Source organism: Trichoderma aggressivum (genome assembly GCF_033847375.1).
Source record: "Trichoderma aggressivum f. europaeum strain CBS 100526 chromosome Unknown scaffold_003, whole genome shotgun sequence".
In the NCBI taxonomy this organism is placed as follows: Eukaryota; Fungi; Ascomycota; class Sordariomycetes; order Hypocreales; family Hypocreaceae; genus Trichoderma; species Trichoderma aggressivum.
In genome coordinates this window covers 301,593-320,750 of record NW_026946369.1, presented here as the reverse complement: position 1 = coordinate 320,750, position 19,158 = coordinate 301,593, and the positions used below count along the sequence as shown (strand labels likewise).

Below are 19,158 nucleotides of genomic sequence, written 5' to 3'. Positions count from 1 at the left end.
TCTGAGTACAACTGTACAAAGAGGGCTCCAAAGTGGGAAGTGACAAAAAAAAAAAAGCTGCCAATTCATAAAGCCCCCAAGTCGAGTTGAGTCGAGCCGAGTCGAGTCGAGGTGGGTACAACGGCGGTGGGCCTGCCCAAGGTACTCATACATGTAACACGACGACAGGTCCTGCTTGGTCCTCGTACTAGCACAAGAGGTAATAGTACCACTTGCAGTATAGCATCAAAAAGAGAGCCTCTGTTTTCTTTGCTGCCGGCGTTCGACTAGCACGAGTACAAGTAATAGAATAGATGGCATGGCAGATTAATGCAATGCCAACGGCCGTCCGTATGGCAGCACCAACGTGCGCATGGATGGTCGCCATTCGCCATTTGGCATTGGGCGTTTGTACCGTGATGACTTGACTGGCCCGGTTTGAGTCAAACCGGCGGGCGAGCATGGCGCAGCCACCCTTCTAATTCTGGATTGTGGGCTTACCTGTCCATACGAGCGTAACATACGAAGTGCATCCGTCCACACAGATACAGGCACGGCTTTTGCGAGGAACAAGCATAATGACAGAGACACGCCGCCACCTCTCGGATGCACCGCGACTGGCACAGCGCAGCGCTTCTCTCTCCACTGGGCTTGGGGTACGAAAAGCCACTGTGAGCCGAGCCAATTGCTGGTGGTGCCCGTTTGCTTGTGGTCTCTCTTGTCTCGTTTTTTCTTTTTCGTTTTTCGTTTTTGGTTTCCCTCTGGCTTGTGGTAGTCGCGCGCATATCACACTGGAGATGGAGTGGGATGGAGGGAAGGGGGGGCGTCCATAGAGAGATAGAGAGACAAGAGTGAAAAGGAAAGAAGAGAAAAAAGACGGCATCCATCCCCTCCAATACTGAAAGCCGGATCCAAGAATGGACAACGAGAGATGGATGCCTCACAATGACATCTGCACGGCGGCTCAGGTGCTGATTGGGTCACGGAACCTCTCAAGGCGCAAATGCTGCAATGCTCCAATCTGTGCCGATTCCTGGCCCCCATGGCGTTCGTTCGTCCAAGTTTGCTCGTCCATTCGGTGCTGATGCTACTGTACGCACACTCGAGCGTCGAGAGGCCACCTATGAAATCAGCGTCAGTCACCAAGAATGCCGGCTCGCCTGCGGTGATTGCGCCGGCGCCAACCCGCTAACCACCCACTAACAGGTACCACCACCACTAAATACAGTGCTACTGTTAGCCCCGAGGCTCGCTGTTCTTGTTGACAGGCTCGCTCTGTGCGCGCCATTTTCCGGCGCTGGCCACTCACAGCCGGGCACGGGCACACAAGAGCGCGTCACAAGCCCTGCAGAATGCCGTGTCGTGATAGGATACAAGCGCGTGCTAGTATCGACTTGATGACCCAGCTTGCACAAAAAGCCGCCGTCTCAGCTCTGCACACTGACGCACACCTCGACTGTGCACAGCCATTGGACCTCGAGTCTCTGGCGTCACACCTACGAGACCTCGACAAAACTCCACCGCTGCAAGGCACATGATATCCTGATGGGCGATGCGCTCAAGCCATCAATCACGCTGTCCAGTGGTTGTAAGTCATTCGACCTGCTAGTTGAAACCTGCCGTCAGTCGCTAGCCAGAAAGTGGGAAACTCAACATCTCGGAGGCAAAGACGTCAAACGCGGATCCCAGATTGGCCGGCCGGAGGGCGGGTGTCGCATCCACTGCAGAGGGCCAAAAAGCTGATGTGTTTGGGCATGTTGCCGCCCAGGCTGTTTGATGGTGTGTTTGTCAGGTCAGAATGTGCGATGCATGTGTGTTTGTGTCCTCTTGTCGCGCTAGCACATATCCAGCAGCCGTCACACAAGGTCCAAAGTAGTCTATACCTTGGCACATTGGACGGCAAAACCTATCTGATGGCATACAGTAGCGGCGGTACTATCAGCATTCTCTTGCTTCATACGCACAGCACAGGCTCAAATGATCTCGTCTTACGGTGGTCATCAACGGGCAGCTCAGTCAAACTTGATCTGACATATTAGCCAATTGCCAGAACCAGGCCTAGCGCGTCGATCACAATCCAAGAGGAGCGGGCTGCATGAGTGGATTATTTTTATGTCTTGGATGCTGCTTAGTGCAGGTAGTGCTACCTCGTACAAGAATAGCCCGTCTCCACCTCAACTTGTGAAGACCAAGGGCTTTTTCGTCATCCGTTTCATAGTCTGTTCGTATGTGCTCCGTAATGCTTATGCATGGAGACACTTTTGTTTGTGTCAACTTGCTTGTGGTGCTGCGCGCTAGTACTGGCCAGGACAGTAGCCCACAGCCAATGGCCACCAGAGAGGCACACACAAGACCAAATACGAAACACCTGGGCGGAGGTGGGAAAAAAAATCATAGTCTTTATTAGATGGTTGGATAGATAACAAGACTTTTGCTAGAGGGAATCGCTTGCACACGCACACACGAGGGAAACAAAATGGATACATGAGAAAAAAGAACATGGAAATGAAAATACGGCAGTTGTGGCAACTGTCTCGCGGGTGAAACGAGATGCATCCCCGCTCGCCAAAACTAAAAAGCCCGTATTTGCTTTTTTTTTTTTTTTGCTTTTTGCTTTTTCCTCTTGTCTCTTGTCTCTTCTCCCTTTTTTTACTTTCCTTTCTTTTTCTTTTTCCTTGTTGTCTCGTTAATTCCTCACTGCATGGAGTACCGTAGCATCCCCATGCCGTCCACCCCCCGGCTGCAAGCCGCGCTGCGTTGTCAATACCTCCCTCCCAGGCTGTATACCGCCTCGACCAAAGATTCCGGTGAAGCTTCTCCAACTTGCCTCTCCAGGACGGCCAACGTAGAACCGCGCTCGCTATCGCCTGGTGGCCCCGCGCGTTCCCGCAAAATGCCCCATTGGGGCTCCAGGCTACCCATCGCCTGGGCTGAGAATCGAGCCACGGCCGTCGACGGTGGCTTCTCCGGCCCGCTAAGCTACTGAGAGCACTACTGTACTCCGTACGGAGCCCAACTCCCCTCCAGGCCCGGTGGCTTTTCCCGCTCGTCGAGCCTCGAGAATCGCCAGTTTCACCATGGCCATCATGGTTGTCGAGGGCGAGTCATATGTACTATGCCAATATGCCTAGAGGGTGCGGGCAAAGAGGGGAAAAGGCACCCAAAGTCGAGCACCATCTTCGGCTCTACTAAGTCACATGGGGCAGCTCTACTAGAAACATTCTACCCGCACTTTGACGGTGCCTTTTGTCTGATTGCAACGATTGTAAGTACACTGGTACAGAGGTACAGGTACGTACTACCGATAGCCGGACCTTTGCACGCGGTCGTATGGAAAACCCAGAGCTTCGAAGGAAGGAAAAAGTGTCACCGCAATTACAAGAATGTGCGGCTGGCAGGTAGGCCCCCGCTTTTCTTTTTTACGGTGTGCTTTAAGCGAGGACTGGTAAACGTCCGATAGGCTGTTGGATGCTGCTATTCCCCCGTACTATTGCCAGACAACAGGCATGTGCCGCCACCACTCCAGTCGACATCTAACGGTGTGTCGTGAGATGGTGGGAAGAGGTTTCAATTTGCAAGACAGTTGCGGTATCCTTCCATCCTGGCCATGTAACGCTAGCCAAAACGCCGTGCCAGCCATTTGGCCCCATTCCCGGACTTTGGACAGCCCGGGGAAGAGCTACGGCATGAGAACGCATCGCCGGCGACTAGCTCTGTGGCTTTCATGTTAGCACAAGCGTCTATTCCTGCTATCGGTATCAGCCAAGGTTGTAGTCTGAACTCGTAGCTTGTGGTGGACACTGGCTAAGATAGATTGATACTACCTACTTGGGGGATCCGCTACTCAGTAGTGGTTACGAATGAGGCAAGAAAGAGGAAGAAGGCCTCTGGAAGCGATGATAGCCAGGACAGGCTAACGAATCGAATCGACCTTGATAGTGCTCGTACTTGTACCTACTTACCCGGAAAGGAACTGAGGACTGGAATCTTTGCTATCACCACCTCCAGGCACTTGCCATCAATTGATTGCATCCCGTTGATAACATTGATTCCAATTTCCCAACTTGTATACCGGGTAAGCAAAGCACCGCCTAGCATGTGATATCCCATGGGGCAAGAGTCGTCAGCATCCTGCGTGCGGTGTGTGATGTGATGTACAGGCTCTTCCGCATGTGGAGGGTTTCATCCAGGGCGGTGCTTTGGGAGCGGTGTTGGTGACTTGACTTGGTTGCCTGGGTACAATGTACAAAGTATCGAGTCGTAATCTTGTGCCTGCACATCCACCGATCATCACACACGAGATGCAAGCATTGGCTGCCACCGTCGCTAATGTAAACAGACTTATGCCAGATGCTGGGCTGGTGGCAGCGGTCCTATTGGCTGTGGTCTAATCTGAAACTCTAGCGCTGCATAACGAGTCGAGAATGGAAAATGCATTAATTAACTGCACAGACCCTTGAACCTTGGGAAGAGCGGCTGCACAAGCGAACAGGGGATCAAGAGGCGGCGTCTTTTTTCTCTTTTTCTCTTTTTCTCTTTCTCGTCTGGTCTGGTCTCGTCTAGTCGTCTCTTATCGATTAGTACCCAGACATGCATGTATGTACCTCTGCGCTGTACAAGCAGGCAGCTGTACTTGCACCCCCAGCGGCAGCCAATGCAGCAGCTGCGACTCTCGGAAAGAATCCACGTACCCAACTTCGGGCCCTGGAAACGGCGGGCCCGGGTCGTAGGTAGGGTAATACGAAGTCTTGCTGCTCCATAGTGTGTTTGTGCTCTTCACCGACAAACTCGAATAAGCGAACACCCGGGCAGAACTCGCTGATGCAGTGAAATTATGGGATGATTCTCCATTATCCATCATCTGCGCATCCGACCTGAGCAGCACGTGCAGACGAAACGGGACAATGAAGAGCACCTGGGGAGCACCGCGCCAAACACAAGTGCAGTCCGTCACGATGAAGCTCTAGCCACAACGGGAAACAGCGTCAAACGATCAGGCACAACGAAGCCAGCGGATCGCCCCAAGTCGAGCCACTATCGCTGGCCCGTCTCTGCGCCGCGCCGTTGGAGGGAGATGCTACGCCCAAGAGGGAGCTAGACCCCGTGTTGCTAAATGAAAACAAGACCACGCTCCGCTCCGTACCGACATTGTGCCGGTCACTCAATTGACGCCAACCGCCACCCCGTCGACCGAGTAATTTGATGAGCCACCGAGTGCGTCCAACGAGGTGTGTGTGATTCGAGTGATTGAGTGCGCAAGTGTGAGTGGCAAGTAGAGTGCCTGGCACCATGGCAACCGCACCAGCATGCGGCTTGGTGCCCAGCCCAGCCCAGCACTGCACTGCAGTGGTTGACCGACAAAGCGGCTGGCGAATAAAACAAGCCGCGGCAAGGGTCATTAATCGTGGCATCGAATATAAGTACACATCACATTTTGCGCTCAACTTGCATTGGTCCCACGGATTCCAGCATATCAGCCCGCGCATGCATAACCCGCCGCCGTGACTGGACAGCGGCCCCCACCAATTGCTAACCTGAAGGCTCTAGCCATCAAACATCAACCCCGGTCACTCGCTGCAGTGCGAAGAGACCGCCACTGCAGACGCAGCCATGCAGGAACCAATGCGGCCACTGGAACCCGCTGTATGCAGGTACCGCCCACAGCTTTCCAGGGCTCTTTCCGCCTTGGATCATGGCCGGGGGACTAGGGCCCTCTCCCGAGCAGGTAGCAGGTGCTGGAGTAGCTGCCACATCACCCGCGCGCGGGCCTCTGCTGCAGTCCGCGGTACAGAGTACATATGCCAGTGCTAGACCTCTTGTGCAACTGCAATCCTGCACTAGCACCTGGGTTACTTGGGACTTGTGCAATGCAAGCTGCATCATCATCACTCCCCGGGCTTAGCCAGCATCAGGTCTCTCCACCCGCCGGCCAACTTGGTCAGCTCATCGCCTTGCCCTTCAGAGCACAAGAGACGCCGTTGCAGCCAAGCGTCGCTGCCGCCTCCGCAAACTTGAGCTCTAGAGCTAATAGCCTAATTGCTGCAGTGCTCCGGGTAGGCAAGATGATTTCACAAGTACCCGTACGAGCGAGCACCAACACATGTTCGTTCGCAAAAGGCCCACCGATCCTTATTCCGCCCTTCTGCACGGCCACCGACTCTTCGATGTCTTTGTCGTCCTCTCCCCCCCCCCGGTCGGGTTGAATCTCAGAGATGCGCCGCTCGTACGGAGTACTTACCGCCGCACTCAACTGGCAGCCCTTGAGCCGAGTGGCCACCGACACCGCCAGTAGCCAGGATGGCGGTGATTTGACAGGTTGCGCGGGAAAAAGCTTTTTTTGCCTCCTCGCCAAACATTCGCGGAACCGGCAGCCGTCCACCGCCTGAGAAAAGATTTCGGCAGCACCCTTGCTAGGCGAGCGTCTCTGGCATCTGCAAACGATAGATCGCACTACTGGCACACGGCCTCAGATGAAGGGCCAGGGTCCCGGGCGTAACTGTTGCGAGTCCTGCTGGCAGACCGTCTTCTTGACTCGAACAATTGACCCTGGCGACCTGTGGCTCCGGTCACTGGTTTTCGGATGGATGCGACAGCGTGCCCCGGACTCGAGCGAGAGCCCACGAATACCTACCTGTAGATATTCCATACCCACAGGGGATACACCGGCAAGTGCTGCAGGCGTGGTACTATCGGCAGCCTCAATGGTCTGCTGTGAAGCTCGTTAACCTGGGCAAACGTTGGCTGCTCACCAACTTTTGCTCTGATTGGATCGTTTCTGCGGCTCTGATTGGTTGATATATGGGCGCTGCCAGCAGCATTCTGCCCACCGCGAGGCGTTTTATGATACAGGTATGCTCTCTGCGGTCTGTCTTCCTGTTGGTTAGGTATGTCCCTATGTGCGAGTGCCTGTATGTTGTTGCCTTTTGCAGCTACCCACCGCCTTACTCGTCTAACGTTTAGCCAAATTGCCTCTCAAAAACTTGCTCCTTTGTGTCGAGCCAACGACACAAGAATACAGGAGCTGGTAAACGAAGATCCCCCAACCTTGACAGGAGAAAAGTCGGCCGTCATGGCAAACGGCGCTAACATGGTCGGCAAATCGAGATAACTCACCTGTATGCCATTCACGCACTCCATCTACGAGTAAGGCATGCTATAATACCTGGTCCGGTATGGTATACCCAAGGTCTACTAGGCAATATCATATCGACTACGGGTCACGGACGTCGCAGCCGCGAGGCCGAGAGAGGGAGAAGAAAAAAACTTGAACATATTTTGCCACCGCCTTTTACACCGTCGAATTCTAGGGACGATGTCAAGTGACTTTGACGGATGCGGACGAGTCAGGACTTAATCTCTCGGATCAGAGCGACCAGGGCCCTGGCGGACGAGCTCGCTGTACAATGCGCAAGGGCTAGCAACGGCCCGGATTCACAGCCGTGTGGCCAGCATCTTGCCCTGATACCATAGAGGCCTGCTCGACCGGGATCAGATGGCCCTTGCCACCGGACCCTAGCGGTCTACCCGCTCCCCGGATTTCTACTTGGCCATGGCACTACCATGCCCGGCCAATTTGTCTCGAGGTCCACCGGGTAGAACATTGCCAGTCTTCTCTCCATCCTTCGCTTCCCCTCCTCCAAAAGTCAAAGACTGGTTGGAGAGGTTGGTGGCTGACATCCGCCAATCCTGGACGCCGTAACTCGCCCGAAATGCCCTTTGGTTGACAGGTACAAAACACGAACTGCCATTACCCAAAGAGGCCTTGATGCTCTCCAATGCAACCATAATCACTGTCATCTTTGTGAGAAACGGCACGGCCCTTTTACGGCCGGCTTCGTCACCGCGCTTTCTTTTGGCATTTTGCCCGTCCGTTTCGCCACTTGTCAAAATGGTTCAGCATGGCTTCACCTTAACAGACCGCATTGTTGCATCCTCACGGCATATCGATAATTCATGCCGGCACGGGGGCCCGTCTCTTGGGGGGGAAAGGGCTCAATGCTTCGGTTGTTCGCTGCCTATGGCCGACCCGCTACCAGGACCATGGTAGAATGCGCTGTGCCATATTAAGCGGCCAGTGGGGAGATATTTGCTGGCAAAGACTAGCCAGGGCATCCCCCGGGCTAGCGCAGGTACGACTTAACCAGCAAGGGCTTGGACAGAGAGCCAATTGGGCATTCCGCAACCCAAGCCCATGGAGCTTCTGGAAGGTTTCATGGCCCACAAATCCAGCTTCCATCCAGCCCATTGTTCCCCGGTATTCGTCGTCCTCGCTATGCCTACTTGTACCAGGCCCTCATCACTGGAACCGAAGGTCCCGGAAGGTGGTACGGCGGTATGGCGTATCCATTTCTGTATCCATTCCCGGCCTCAATATCGCGCCTGCTTCGTCGGCGATTCCAGAATGCGCAGGCAAGGTTCTACTTGTACAGCGGCGGCCATGCTCGCTCGCGACTCCAACAGGCGATTCCGCGGCAATGAAATGGCGCCAGATAGGACAGCCGCTATCGGTCAAGTCGGCTTTGCTGCTGGCAGCAGTATCGCTAGTAATGCCACACGCGGGTAGTGCCTCTACTCGTGCTGGCATTCGCTGGCACAGGCGCCCCATCCCTCTGCCGGCAGTCGTTCGAGGCTACCCTGCCGGCGTTCGGTAGTACCAAATGTCTCAGCACATCTCATTGTGCTACCGCCGCGGAGTACTCCGTGCTGCTAACGCCGCTACGTCGTACGGAACTCGAGGAGGCTCGCCCCGAGCTTCATGGCGTGCGAGCATGTACATACTGGCTAGTATGCGGCACCAGTGATATGATCAGACGATTGGGGCCGTTGACTGCAAAGTGCGGAATGCGGTCTGTGAGGGAGCGGCATTTTAGGTCCGCAGACAGGCATCGGACACAGGAGTGTTCATGCATGGTCGATCGATTACTCGGGTTATTGCTACGAATTACGGGCGACGAAATTCAACTACTGTACTACCTACATACTTCTCGCAACTACGGGGTGCTTGCACGCCGCACGCCGTACGGAGACCGGATGTTGCGATATGCCACATCACTCATGTACCTGCGGGCCGCAATGTTTCACTTCGGCCGTTCCTCTCTCTCTTTCTTCTATGGCCCTGTCCTCTTGCTTTCCAGAATAGAAACATTCAGGTGAAGTCAATCTTGCGAATTGCTCTAATCCGCTTGAAGAATGTCATTCAATATTTCTATTTTCACTCTGATGGGCCCTCGGACTGGGTATTGTGGAAATTAGAAAAACCTGACAAGTTACCATTCCGGCGGTGGATCTCCAGATATTGAGGCTTATACGAAGTCTGGTCTCCATCAAGGTGCCATGACTGAGACCAGCAGCTAACGGCTTGGTGGTTCTCTGAAATTACGCTGTTAATGTCGCTCCGGAATATCTGGTGATGGAATTCTCGCCTCAGGCAGTGGCTGAGCTCGGGGTGGACTGTTCATTTCAGAGGCACGGCGCGGCAGCACAGCCGAGTGGTCCAGCTGAGCTAGAAGGGAAAGAAAAGCAATGGCTGTGCACGAGTCTCTGGGCGGCCTTTCTCGGAAGTGTCACTGTGCTTCGTGGACAATTACCGATGCCCGCTGGATTACCTGGCACGGACATCAATACGAGCACGGACCGGCTTGCGAATGACTTGACGGCATCCGGTGGCAAGCGGCACTCCGTGTGTTGTGATGAATGTCATTGTGATTATGATTCCGATACCAACTCTTGCCTCCTCTACTTGCAAATATAGACTCTTGCACGATGAGTTCTGACTACGGTAGTGTCTCGCGGATCGCCTAACAAGCGTGAACCAGCGGGAAGCATGATGCACATTTACTCTTTGCTTTGCTTTGCTTTTCTTTTTTCGCTTCTTCCTCTCCAACTTACTTTTTTTTTTACTGTCCTCCATTCACAAAAGACATGACACGCGTCCTTGGTTCTGACATGTCACTAATATGAGATGCTTCCATATAGCGTGCCGCCCTACTGGCAGCTGAGACAAGGAACAAGTCTCAATGTTGAGCTAAAGCAAGCTAAGGAGCACAGCTTATGACTTCTGACATCTCTTGTTTGCCTCGCAATTCTTCCATCTTTTTTGGTCCCCTCCTCATGTCTGTGGCGTTATGGTTTATTGCGTTTCCTCCCGTATCCAAGGGCAGGAGCCGGCGCCATGATTGCGGATCATGCCTGGTGGAAATGACCAATGTTTGAGTTGCCCGCAGAGCATGGCTTAGCCGCTCCTGTTCCAATGCAACACTACACTACCGTACAAGCTACAGTTTATCTGTCTCGTCTTTTGTGGCCTCTTGATTATTATTTTTTAATCGGCTCACGCGGTAAGACGTGGACTGTAGGCATTAGATCACTTCAGGACCACTCTAGTGCAAGAGATGGGGCTAATGGTATCTCATCAGTCGATTCGAGAAATGAAGGGAGGCTATGGAGTACGAAAAGGTTGGACAATAAGAAGAGCACGACAACATAATAAAAAAAGGCCCATGCATCTCGGCCGATGTCAGCGGAGGATAAGCTCAGACACGGCTCAGGCCAAGACTTTTGATTCAGCCAAGTTGTATGCAGTTCAGATCCTCTACTCGTTATACTGCCTGATCCCATCGTTTTGCACTATGCTGATGGGAGACACACAGGTTCGCGACACTCCGGCGTCCCCCTCCCAACACTGATGCCATGTAATGGCCGTTGTTCACGGGCATTGTTGTGCAACCGCATGAGACAGGCGGCATTCTCATAGCCAGCCGTTGGGCTGGAGGGGTAAGATGCGGGGGGACACAGATCTTGATCACCTCTACTCCGTACACTTGGACGCTAGCACCTGATAACGTGGGCAGCCTCCCGTGCGTCTTACGATGTGACTGCCTCCATACTTGCGGATCGGGCCAATCCTAACTTGCGTGTAATCAAAAGCAAAACCTGCCTTGCATTTGCAATTTTGCCACTCTGGAGGTCGGGGAAGCGCATTGCGAGTGGCCGGTTGGGCCTATATTCCTGCAGAGGACTTGCGTACATGCAACGTGCATGATCAAGTCGGTGCTTTTTAGCTTTGGCCCGTGAGACTGTGGGCGATATTATGGAGAAGCTGTCATGTTACTCATCCTATGCGCTTGGAGCACATGCGAATTTTCTCTTGTGGTTGGTTGAGGCCTGAAACAGGAAAAAAAAAAACTTTGCTTCTTCTGCATCTGATACTAGTAGTATGTATGTACGACCAACAGTTCAACGGCCGAGTGGTCTGACTCCCTTGATTTTCTTTTCTTTTTTCTTCTCCCTTCTCTTCATTTCCTTTCTTCTTTTGTGGCGTGGTTATCACAACGGCTAGTGTGCCGAGCATGTCACTTGTCTAATTGACGAGGCGACTTGTGCCTTTTACCGCCTGTGATGTCAATGTTGGAAGAAAAAGTGCCCTCTACGAATTAAGCGATACGAGCGCGGCTCGACCAGTGACAGACATTGCGGTTGGCTGATTGGTGATGGGGGATTTCGGGTCCTAAGGGAGGAGGGGTCTTGGGCATTGCAGCGGCAGCGGGGATGTGACAATGCAAAGCTCTCCCTACATACGAAGCCGTGTCTGGGTAACTTTTGTCATTGTCTCAATGTTCCCGATGCGATGCCGTCCGCTCGTACTCCGTACGCCTAGCTCATTCCCTCAGACAGAGGCGGACTCGAGACGCCGTGTCCGTGAGGCTGCAAGGGCCCGTGCCCTGCTTTTGGGGTGTGTTTGTATCACGGTTGGTGTTGTCCTCGTACGAGTATGTCAAGCATCGTGATCTTAGCTGCCGTCGGATCTGGGAGAAGCAATTCCTAGTGCGGCCATTCCAACGCATGCGAGCAAGCCTGTAGCGTCTTGAAGTTGCACACGTCACGACTGGGGCGAGAGGGCCATCTCCATGCCATGCTCGTAGAGTCGTAGCCCAGCTGTACAAGCAACAAGCACAGGGCCCGTACGGTACAGGCCGTCATCGGCTACCACTGGTAAACGGCACAATGGACGGTCCTTCACCGCATGTCCCGCACGACGCTGCCGGCTCTCCTCCACCTTCGGCGGCCACGTCAGAAGCCCAATGGAGATGATTATGGATTGCTCCATTCTGCGTGTAGGGTAGGCCGGAAGACCGGCGGGCAGGAAGCTTGACCGAAATTCTCGCGCTCCGGCGCCGGGCCCCGCTTTTAGGCTCCAAGTGAGTGCGTCCAATCGGCTCGCGGCTAGAGGGGCCGGACGTGCTACTGCGCCAGGTCCCAACCACCCGCTTTAATGGTGCTAGGTACATTGGACCAGAAGCAAGCATGCGCGAGCCAGTTGTCACTTCAGCGGCCAGCGCATGAGTGGTTGACCGCCAAAAGCGCGCTGTTGGAGATATGGGGGGAGGGATTGGGGATGGTCTAGGTAAGGTAGGGAAGCAAGAGGACAAAAAGTAACTACCGTTGGCTGCATATGCATTATGCACAGAATTGGGAAAAGTGAAGTTCAATAACTAAGACAAAAGCAAAATAAAAAAGAAAAACAACGGAGTAAAAAAAAAAGATTAAACGGGTCAAACATAACTGAGAAAATTGGCGGAAGGCGGTGGGGTCATGTATGCGAGGGAGGACTTTCCCAGCGCCTAGACGCACCAACATGGAACTGTGCCTTGCGAGGGACGAAAAGTGAGAGAAGGAAGCAGCCAGCGGCGAGGACGTTGAACGAAAGAGATACGAGAGGAAAGCACCAGAAACCCGCGCGACTGCTCCGCAAGAGGCGATATCTTGGATACTCGTACGCGCCTGCCTTGGCAATTGGCCCTGATGACGATGACGAGGACATTTGGCAAGTCGAGTGGCTGGGAAGGTGCGAAGCCCCCGCTTATAACCAGCCATTTGCTTAAACCTGCATCTCAGCTGCGGCTTCATTTTTCTCAATTTTATTTTTGCAAGAACTGCCCTATCGCGGCCTCTCTACTTGTATATTGCTTTTTTTTCCGGCGCTCTGGAATGCTGGAAATAGGCCAAAGTGACTAACAAACTTTCACGGGCACTCCCTTGCATTGATTTTTTCGTCTATTTGGCGGCTTGAGTTATTTCAAGTTGTTAGTTCAACTAAATACGCCAACTCCTTACTGCAAGTGACAGCAACTCCAACGCAACGCAACGGCTCCAACACCGTTTCCTCTCTTTGTCTATATCTTATTGGAGCTTCTTATTTTCCCTTGCGTGGCGCTAGGAACAACCTTCTGCCACACAAGCTGCACGAAGCTGCATCACTTGCAGCCTTCCCGTCCCTTTTCTCCCTCGCGTCTCTTGCTGTCACTCACTTTGATTCCTGGCCCTCCTTGCAGCCATGAGACCCGCGGCGAGCGTTGCTTGCGCGGCTATAGCTGCATTGACGTTGCCCGGAGGTGTTTTGGGGCAGACCTGGAGCCGGTGCAATCCGTTGACAACAGGTGAGTTGATCTATCCCCTCGGGGGTTTTTTTTATTTTTTTTTTATTTTTTATTTTTATTTTTTTTAACATGGAGCTTTTTGGCTGACTGAAGTGACTTTGCGACGCAACAGTTTCATGTCCTGCTGACACGGCTTTGGGCATGACTATCAATGTGGACTTCACCAAGGGCTCCGTTAACTCCTTTGTCGCTTCTGGTGCGCCGACATATGACAGCAATGGCGTCTCATTCACGGTGGCCCGTGGTGGTGACGCTCCACAGCTCGAATCTGTGTTTTACATCATGTTTGGCCGTGTTGAAGTCACCATGAAAGCCGCCCCTGGAGCAGGTATTGTCTCGTCGCTGGTGTTGCAATCTGACGATCTTGATGAGATCGATTTGGAGTGGTTAGGTGCCGAGCCCGACCAGGTTCAATCCAACTACTTTGGCAAAGGCCAGACGACGACGTATAACCGCGGACAGTTCCACAGCGTCTCGGGCACCCAAGCAAACTGGATCAAGTATACCATCGACTGGACCCAGGACAGGATCGTGTGGACGGCAGGCAATTCCGTGTTGCGCACTCTGACCCAGGCCAATGCTGAGGCGAATCAATACCCGCAGACGCCAATGCAGATCAAGTTCGGCTCTTGGGCCGGCGGTGATCCAAGCACCAATGCTCCAGGCACTGTACAATGGGCCCAGGGGCCTACGGATTTCAGCAAGGGACCCTTCAGCATGTTGGTCCAGAGCATCACTGTCACAGACTACTCTACTGGTAAGCAGTACGTCTACAGCGACAACTCTGGCTCGTGGCAGTCCATTCAAGCCGTCGACGGCAAGATCAACGGCAACGCCAACAATGAAAACGCCCTCACCATCACAGCCAGCGCTAGCAATGCTGCCAGTACCCCAACAGCCGTGCTGTCCATTCCCGTTGGTGGCATCGGCACGAATAAAGGCTCAGCTACGGCCACCCAGAGCTGGCCGTGGGTTGCAGGTGCCACTATCGGAAGCATTCCTAGCGGTTGGCATATGAACCCAGACGGCAAGATTGCACGCAATGCGGGTGCGGCCTCCCGCGTGCCTCTGCCGTCGCTGTTGGTGCTTCTGATGAGTCACTTTGCTATTGGTGTGTTGGCCTTTGTGGCAAGGATATAATGAGTTTATGGGCGAGGTAAATGGGGGTTTCATGGCTGATGTGTTGTTAATGAATGGGTGTATATATTGGGAAAAGAGTGTCTCCTACCACGGTTTTATAAATTGGGCAAAGAAGCAACAGACATGTGCTCCACACGGGGATTGCATTTTTTTATGGCGTTGCATTGCATCATGCGTTTTGGACTATTATAGATGGCATCATATATCGTTGTCTTGATATTGAATATGTATATATACTCTATAGATGTAGAGGTGCTCCCTAGCATTTCTAATGAGTCAATGCTATCTTTTACTCATCAATGATGATATATTATCTTTGTATACAAACTGCGGGTATAAGATGAACGAATCACAAATTCTCAACGACGTATGAGAGAGACCAACACAATTTGGTTTTTGATGACACATAATATCACTTCGCCAATATGAACACGTCTTTTATTCCTTGAGTAAGAGGTGTTTACGAAAACACCTGAGCAAAAGGAGAAACGACAACAAAGCTTCTATCGTTGACAGAGAAGGAGAAGCAAAAAAAAGTATCAATAAGCTTGTATCACATGACAACATTCAAATCGAGGACTCGTAAGCATCTAGGTACCAAGCAAGAGGGAGTAAAAAAAAGTTCCATTAAAACAGTACAGACAGCATGGCCGAAACTTCAAGAAAAAAGCTCAGGCCTCTCTCTCAATTCCTCGCTATGATTCCTCGCTATCTCCTACCCCCTCATCGCCCTCACTCTTTGAATGCATCCCTCAGAAAATCTTGTTGTCAGTCGTAAAGAAAGAATTCTGTCCCTTTTCTACCCTTCACTCATCCATCGTCCTAGACTCCTCTGAAATAAGCACTTTGTGTGAGCCCCCAACCGCCCCCCTCCTTTCCCTTTCCGCCGGGTGCGTCCATGTTCCAAGTTTCGCCGTCCACCTCTAACTCCATCGTACAATGTTCGTGGAGCCGTGATAATAAAATAAATACTTATAAGTGTCGTTTTGCTGCGCCGCGTCTACCTGATATGGCCGTATTCTGAGGTGGAAGTACCACCTTTACCGTGACATGTATATATAACGTGAGAGGGAAAAAACCAGTGCGGAAAACAAAAAAAAAAGCAAAGGGAAAAGAATTAAGAAAAAAGCAAAAAACAACTTTTAGCGAAGGAAGAGCAACGTGAATGCTTCGCCTCTTATATCTGTCTTTTGAGCTGATTCTGTGTCTAGAACTCCCAGTCTTCGGCGTCCTCGACTGACTTGATAGCCCATCGGAACTTGTCTCGAAGAGTCTTGGAGAAGAACTTCTCAATAGGAACATCAAACTTCTTTGAAAACACCACTGTCAGACGAGGGTCGATGTAGTTCTACGGCTCATTGTTAGCATTTTCATATTCTTAGCAGCGGTATTGTCGAGGTGGCTTACAATCTTTGAAGTGCCCAGGGCGACCTCCTTGTTGCCATCACGGTCTTCGGCCTGTGTTTCCAAGATCCGGATGCGCTCGTCAATCTTGTCAATAGCGCCCAAGAACTTCTCTACGCTTGCTCCTCTGCCCTCGGCCTCGACCTTGTTGGTTTTGTTCTCCTTTTTGAACTTGGCCTCAAGTTCCTTGACTGCCTGGAGACGCTCCTTAAGCTCCTTTTCAGGCAAAACACGTTCCTTGTTGGCCTTGAGCTTCTCGTTATCCTTCTCGAATTTCTTCGTGATCTTGGTGCGCTGCTCTTCAATCAGGAATTGCTGGTGCTCCTTGATCCATTCGTCATCGAGATCTTCATCCTTCTCAAAGAAGGCCGCGCCCTTCTTCTTCTTCTGAGTTGGATCAATGTCGAGCATCATCTTCTTGGTTCGCCATTTTTGATACCTGAGACCTTTGATCTGACGAGGAGTTAGCATTGTCTTCGTCCTCTCGGTTTTAAGAGGTTATTAAATAAGGGAATGAGACTTACCCGATCTCCAAGCTTTTGCATCTGCTGCTCGTGCCCTGCGCCAACAGTTCGCTTGTGATTGCAAAGAATGGCGACCTTACGGTTACAGTCATTGTAAAGTTTCACCTTCTCTGCAATCGTGCCACGAGAGCGTGGATCTTTCGCGAGTTCCTTGAGCAGCTCAGACATGGTGTAGGACGCATTGTAAGTACGGAAAACCTTGGCAGTCAACCCGGGCATATAGCTGTTGAGATGCTTGTTCAGTTGAGACGTCTGGCATTGGTAATTAGTATTCAGCTCTTCTTAATTCAGATGAGGCGTGTTGTTGCTTACGTTGAGGCGGTCGAAGAGATCATCGCCATCCGTCTTTGGCGCCTTCTTGAACAGCTTCAAGTTCTTGAAGACTTGCGGATCAACACGGGCCGTTTCGTTGTATCTAATACTGTCCTTACCCAGAAAGTCAAATGTGACTTGATCTGGGGGCTGCAAGGTGATATGCTCGTACTTCAGAGAGCAGCAACCAACAGTGTCGGCTTCATTTTCCGTGTCTTTCTCGTTTCCAGCTCTGAGCGCAAGTTTGTCGATCAGATACATGGCTGTTGCGCGCTGACGATCTGCCATGACCTCACTCTTGAGATCCTTGGTGTAGTCACGGCGGATCTTGTCAATGTGTTTCTTGAGCTCACGAGCCTTTTCGAACTTCTTGAAGTCACTCTGTCCTTTCACATCACTGGCAGCTCCAAGCATAACGTACTTGTATGCGCCGTTGATGTTTTCCTGCCACATGGCAAGCCACGTAGCCTTCTGATCATGCTGGACGGCTTTCCACTTGTGCCCTGCTGGCGGAGTTGGCACCTTGGCACCCTTGCCAATATTGATGGTGATCTGTTCCGGCATAACTCGAACTTTGACCTTACCAGTCTTGGGATGTTCGCCTCGCCCACGGAACAAGCTGGGAGGTTCCACTCGGAAGTTGCCAACCTTTTGCTTTCTTCCATCCCACGTACAGTAAAGATACGGAGCCTCGAGCGCATCTTTCTCAGCCTTGGCAGCAGCTTTCTCCTCCTTGGTCATGCTCTTCTTGGCTTCATTCTTTGCTGTCGTGTATTCCAGCATCTTGGAGAAATCGCACTTATCCAAGCTCTTGATGTCAATCTTGTTCCCTTGGGCATCTTTAGCGCCGTGCTTCTTGATGATGTCAGAGAAGTCCGTGAAGAAGTTTTTGCGGAAAATAGGGTTGTCCAAGTGATGAGTAGATGCGGCAGTCATCATGGCCACCCAAAAGGTAGCTACCTCCTCTGCTTCCGGGGCGAGCGAGACGGGTTTGCCATCGTAGTACATCTTTACGTGTTTCGGAAGGGGTTCATATTCTGGCGCGAACAAAACACCGTTGTGCTCGAGGGTTTTCCACTTGATGCTGTCGTCTTCCCGCTTCGGCGCATTCCACCACTCGAATTCCTCCTCCTCCTCCTCCTCGCTAGGTTCCTTGGATTTGGCTTTTTTAGTGTCTTTGGTGTCCTTTGTCGACACTGCCTTCTTTCCCTTGGCGGAAGTACTGGCCGATTTCGACTTCTTGGAAATGGGTGCATCAGAATCAGACTCCTCCTTCTTCAGTCCAGTGGACTTTCTCTTAACAGCCGAGCCATTTGACTGCCGCTTTTTGGCCGCGAGAGGCAAGTCATCATCCGACTCGTTCTTGGGGACCTTCTTCGGCGTAGCCCTTGACTTTGCCTCCTTAGCACGAATAGCTTTAGCCTCCTTCTCGGCCTTCTTCTCGATGTCGGCCTTTTTCTTGGCCAGCTTGACACCTAGAGGCTGCTCATCAGAGGAGGACTCAGGCAGTGCAGTTTCCTCGTAAGAAGGAGGTAGCTTCTTCCCTCTTGCTTTGACCATGGGTTCATCGTCCGAATCGGATTGCTGGACCTTTTTGGATCGTGGTCGTTTTGCCTGAATACCAATCCGTTAGCTAACAGTACCCATGACACCGTTTGCCAGCGTTGTTACGGAGGGAATCGCCTACCAGAGGTTCAGCATCGCTATCCGATCCATCTTTGTAATCGACCTTTGTTAATGAGACTCGTGATTTACGCTTCGCCCCGTTTGTAGAGGGCGAATCCAAGTCCATGTCGCCATTTTCGACAGGTCCGTTACGGATGGACAGTCCCGCCATTCCAGAACCCTTCTTAGGCACAGACTTATCTAAGGCGATGTCTTGGGCGCGGGATATCTTGGAGGATGACACTAGAATCGATGCTGCTATTAGCCAAATGCCAATGCTTACTTGCGCGCGATTGGACATGGATTGATGCGTCTCCCGTAAGCGCCGGCGCAGTCGCAGTCGCGTGTGTTGAGGTTATGCCTGAGTTGGGAAACTGGGAGAGGGAAAAAAAAAGTATCAAGAGGGAGGATGAAGGAGTCTTACAACGCCCGTTTGGCCTCGCAAGAGGCATGTCATCGTCTGAGCTGTCGGTACCCATGGTTTGAAGCGAGGACCAGCTGGCACTCGGCGGACGCAAGGCTCTGAGTGAGGCGCGAGCGACGTAAGGAATGCTGCAGCCGCGATTGCAAAGTGCAAAGCCGAGGGAAACTCGGGGGAAAAGAGAAGAGAACAGATCTGCGAGAATCAGATAAGGCTGGCGAGAAGTGAACCTCGACAGCCCCGGGCGAGAGAAAGCCTGAGGAACGCAGAAAAGCTG

General features: G+C 52.2%; 2 protein-coding genes across 2 annotated transcripts; one reads left to right on the top strand and one right to left on the bottom strand.

Annotated features, from left to right (window-relative positions):
• Positions 1–13,312: 13,312 nt before the first annotated feature.
• On the top strand, positions 13,313–14,555 carry Triagg1_1216 (CAZyme family GH16; the record flags this gene model as incomplete). Its single annotated transcript, XM_062895262.1, has 2 exons — positions 13,313–13,415; positions 13,528–14,555. The coding sequence occupies 2 exons, from the start codon at positions 13,313–13,315 to the stop codon at positions 14,553–14,555; spliced, it is 1,131 nt and encodes a 376-aa protein (XP_062759555.1).
• Positions 14,556–15,762: 1,207 nt separating this feature from the next.
• Positions 15,763–18,939, bottom strand: Triagg1_1215 (uncharacterized protein; the record flags this gene model as incomplete). The annotated part of the gene is made up of 6 exons (XM_062895261.1): positions 15,763–15,903; positions 15,963–16,412; positions 16,484–16,735; positions 16,796–18,409; positions 18,483–18,703; positions 18,885–18,939. 6 exons carry the CDS (start codon positions 18,937–18,939, stop codon positions 15,763–15,765), a joined length of 2,733 nt encoding a protein of 910 aa, XP_062759554.1.
• Between the last annotated feature and the right edge of the window lie 219 nt (positions 18,940–19,158).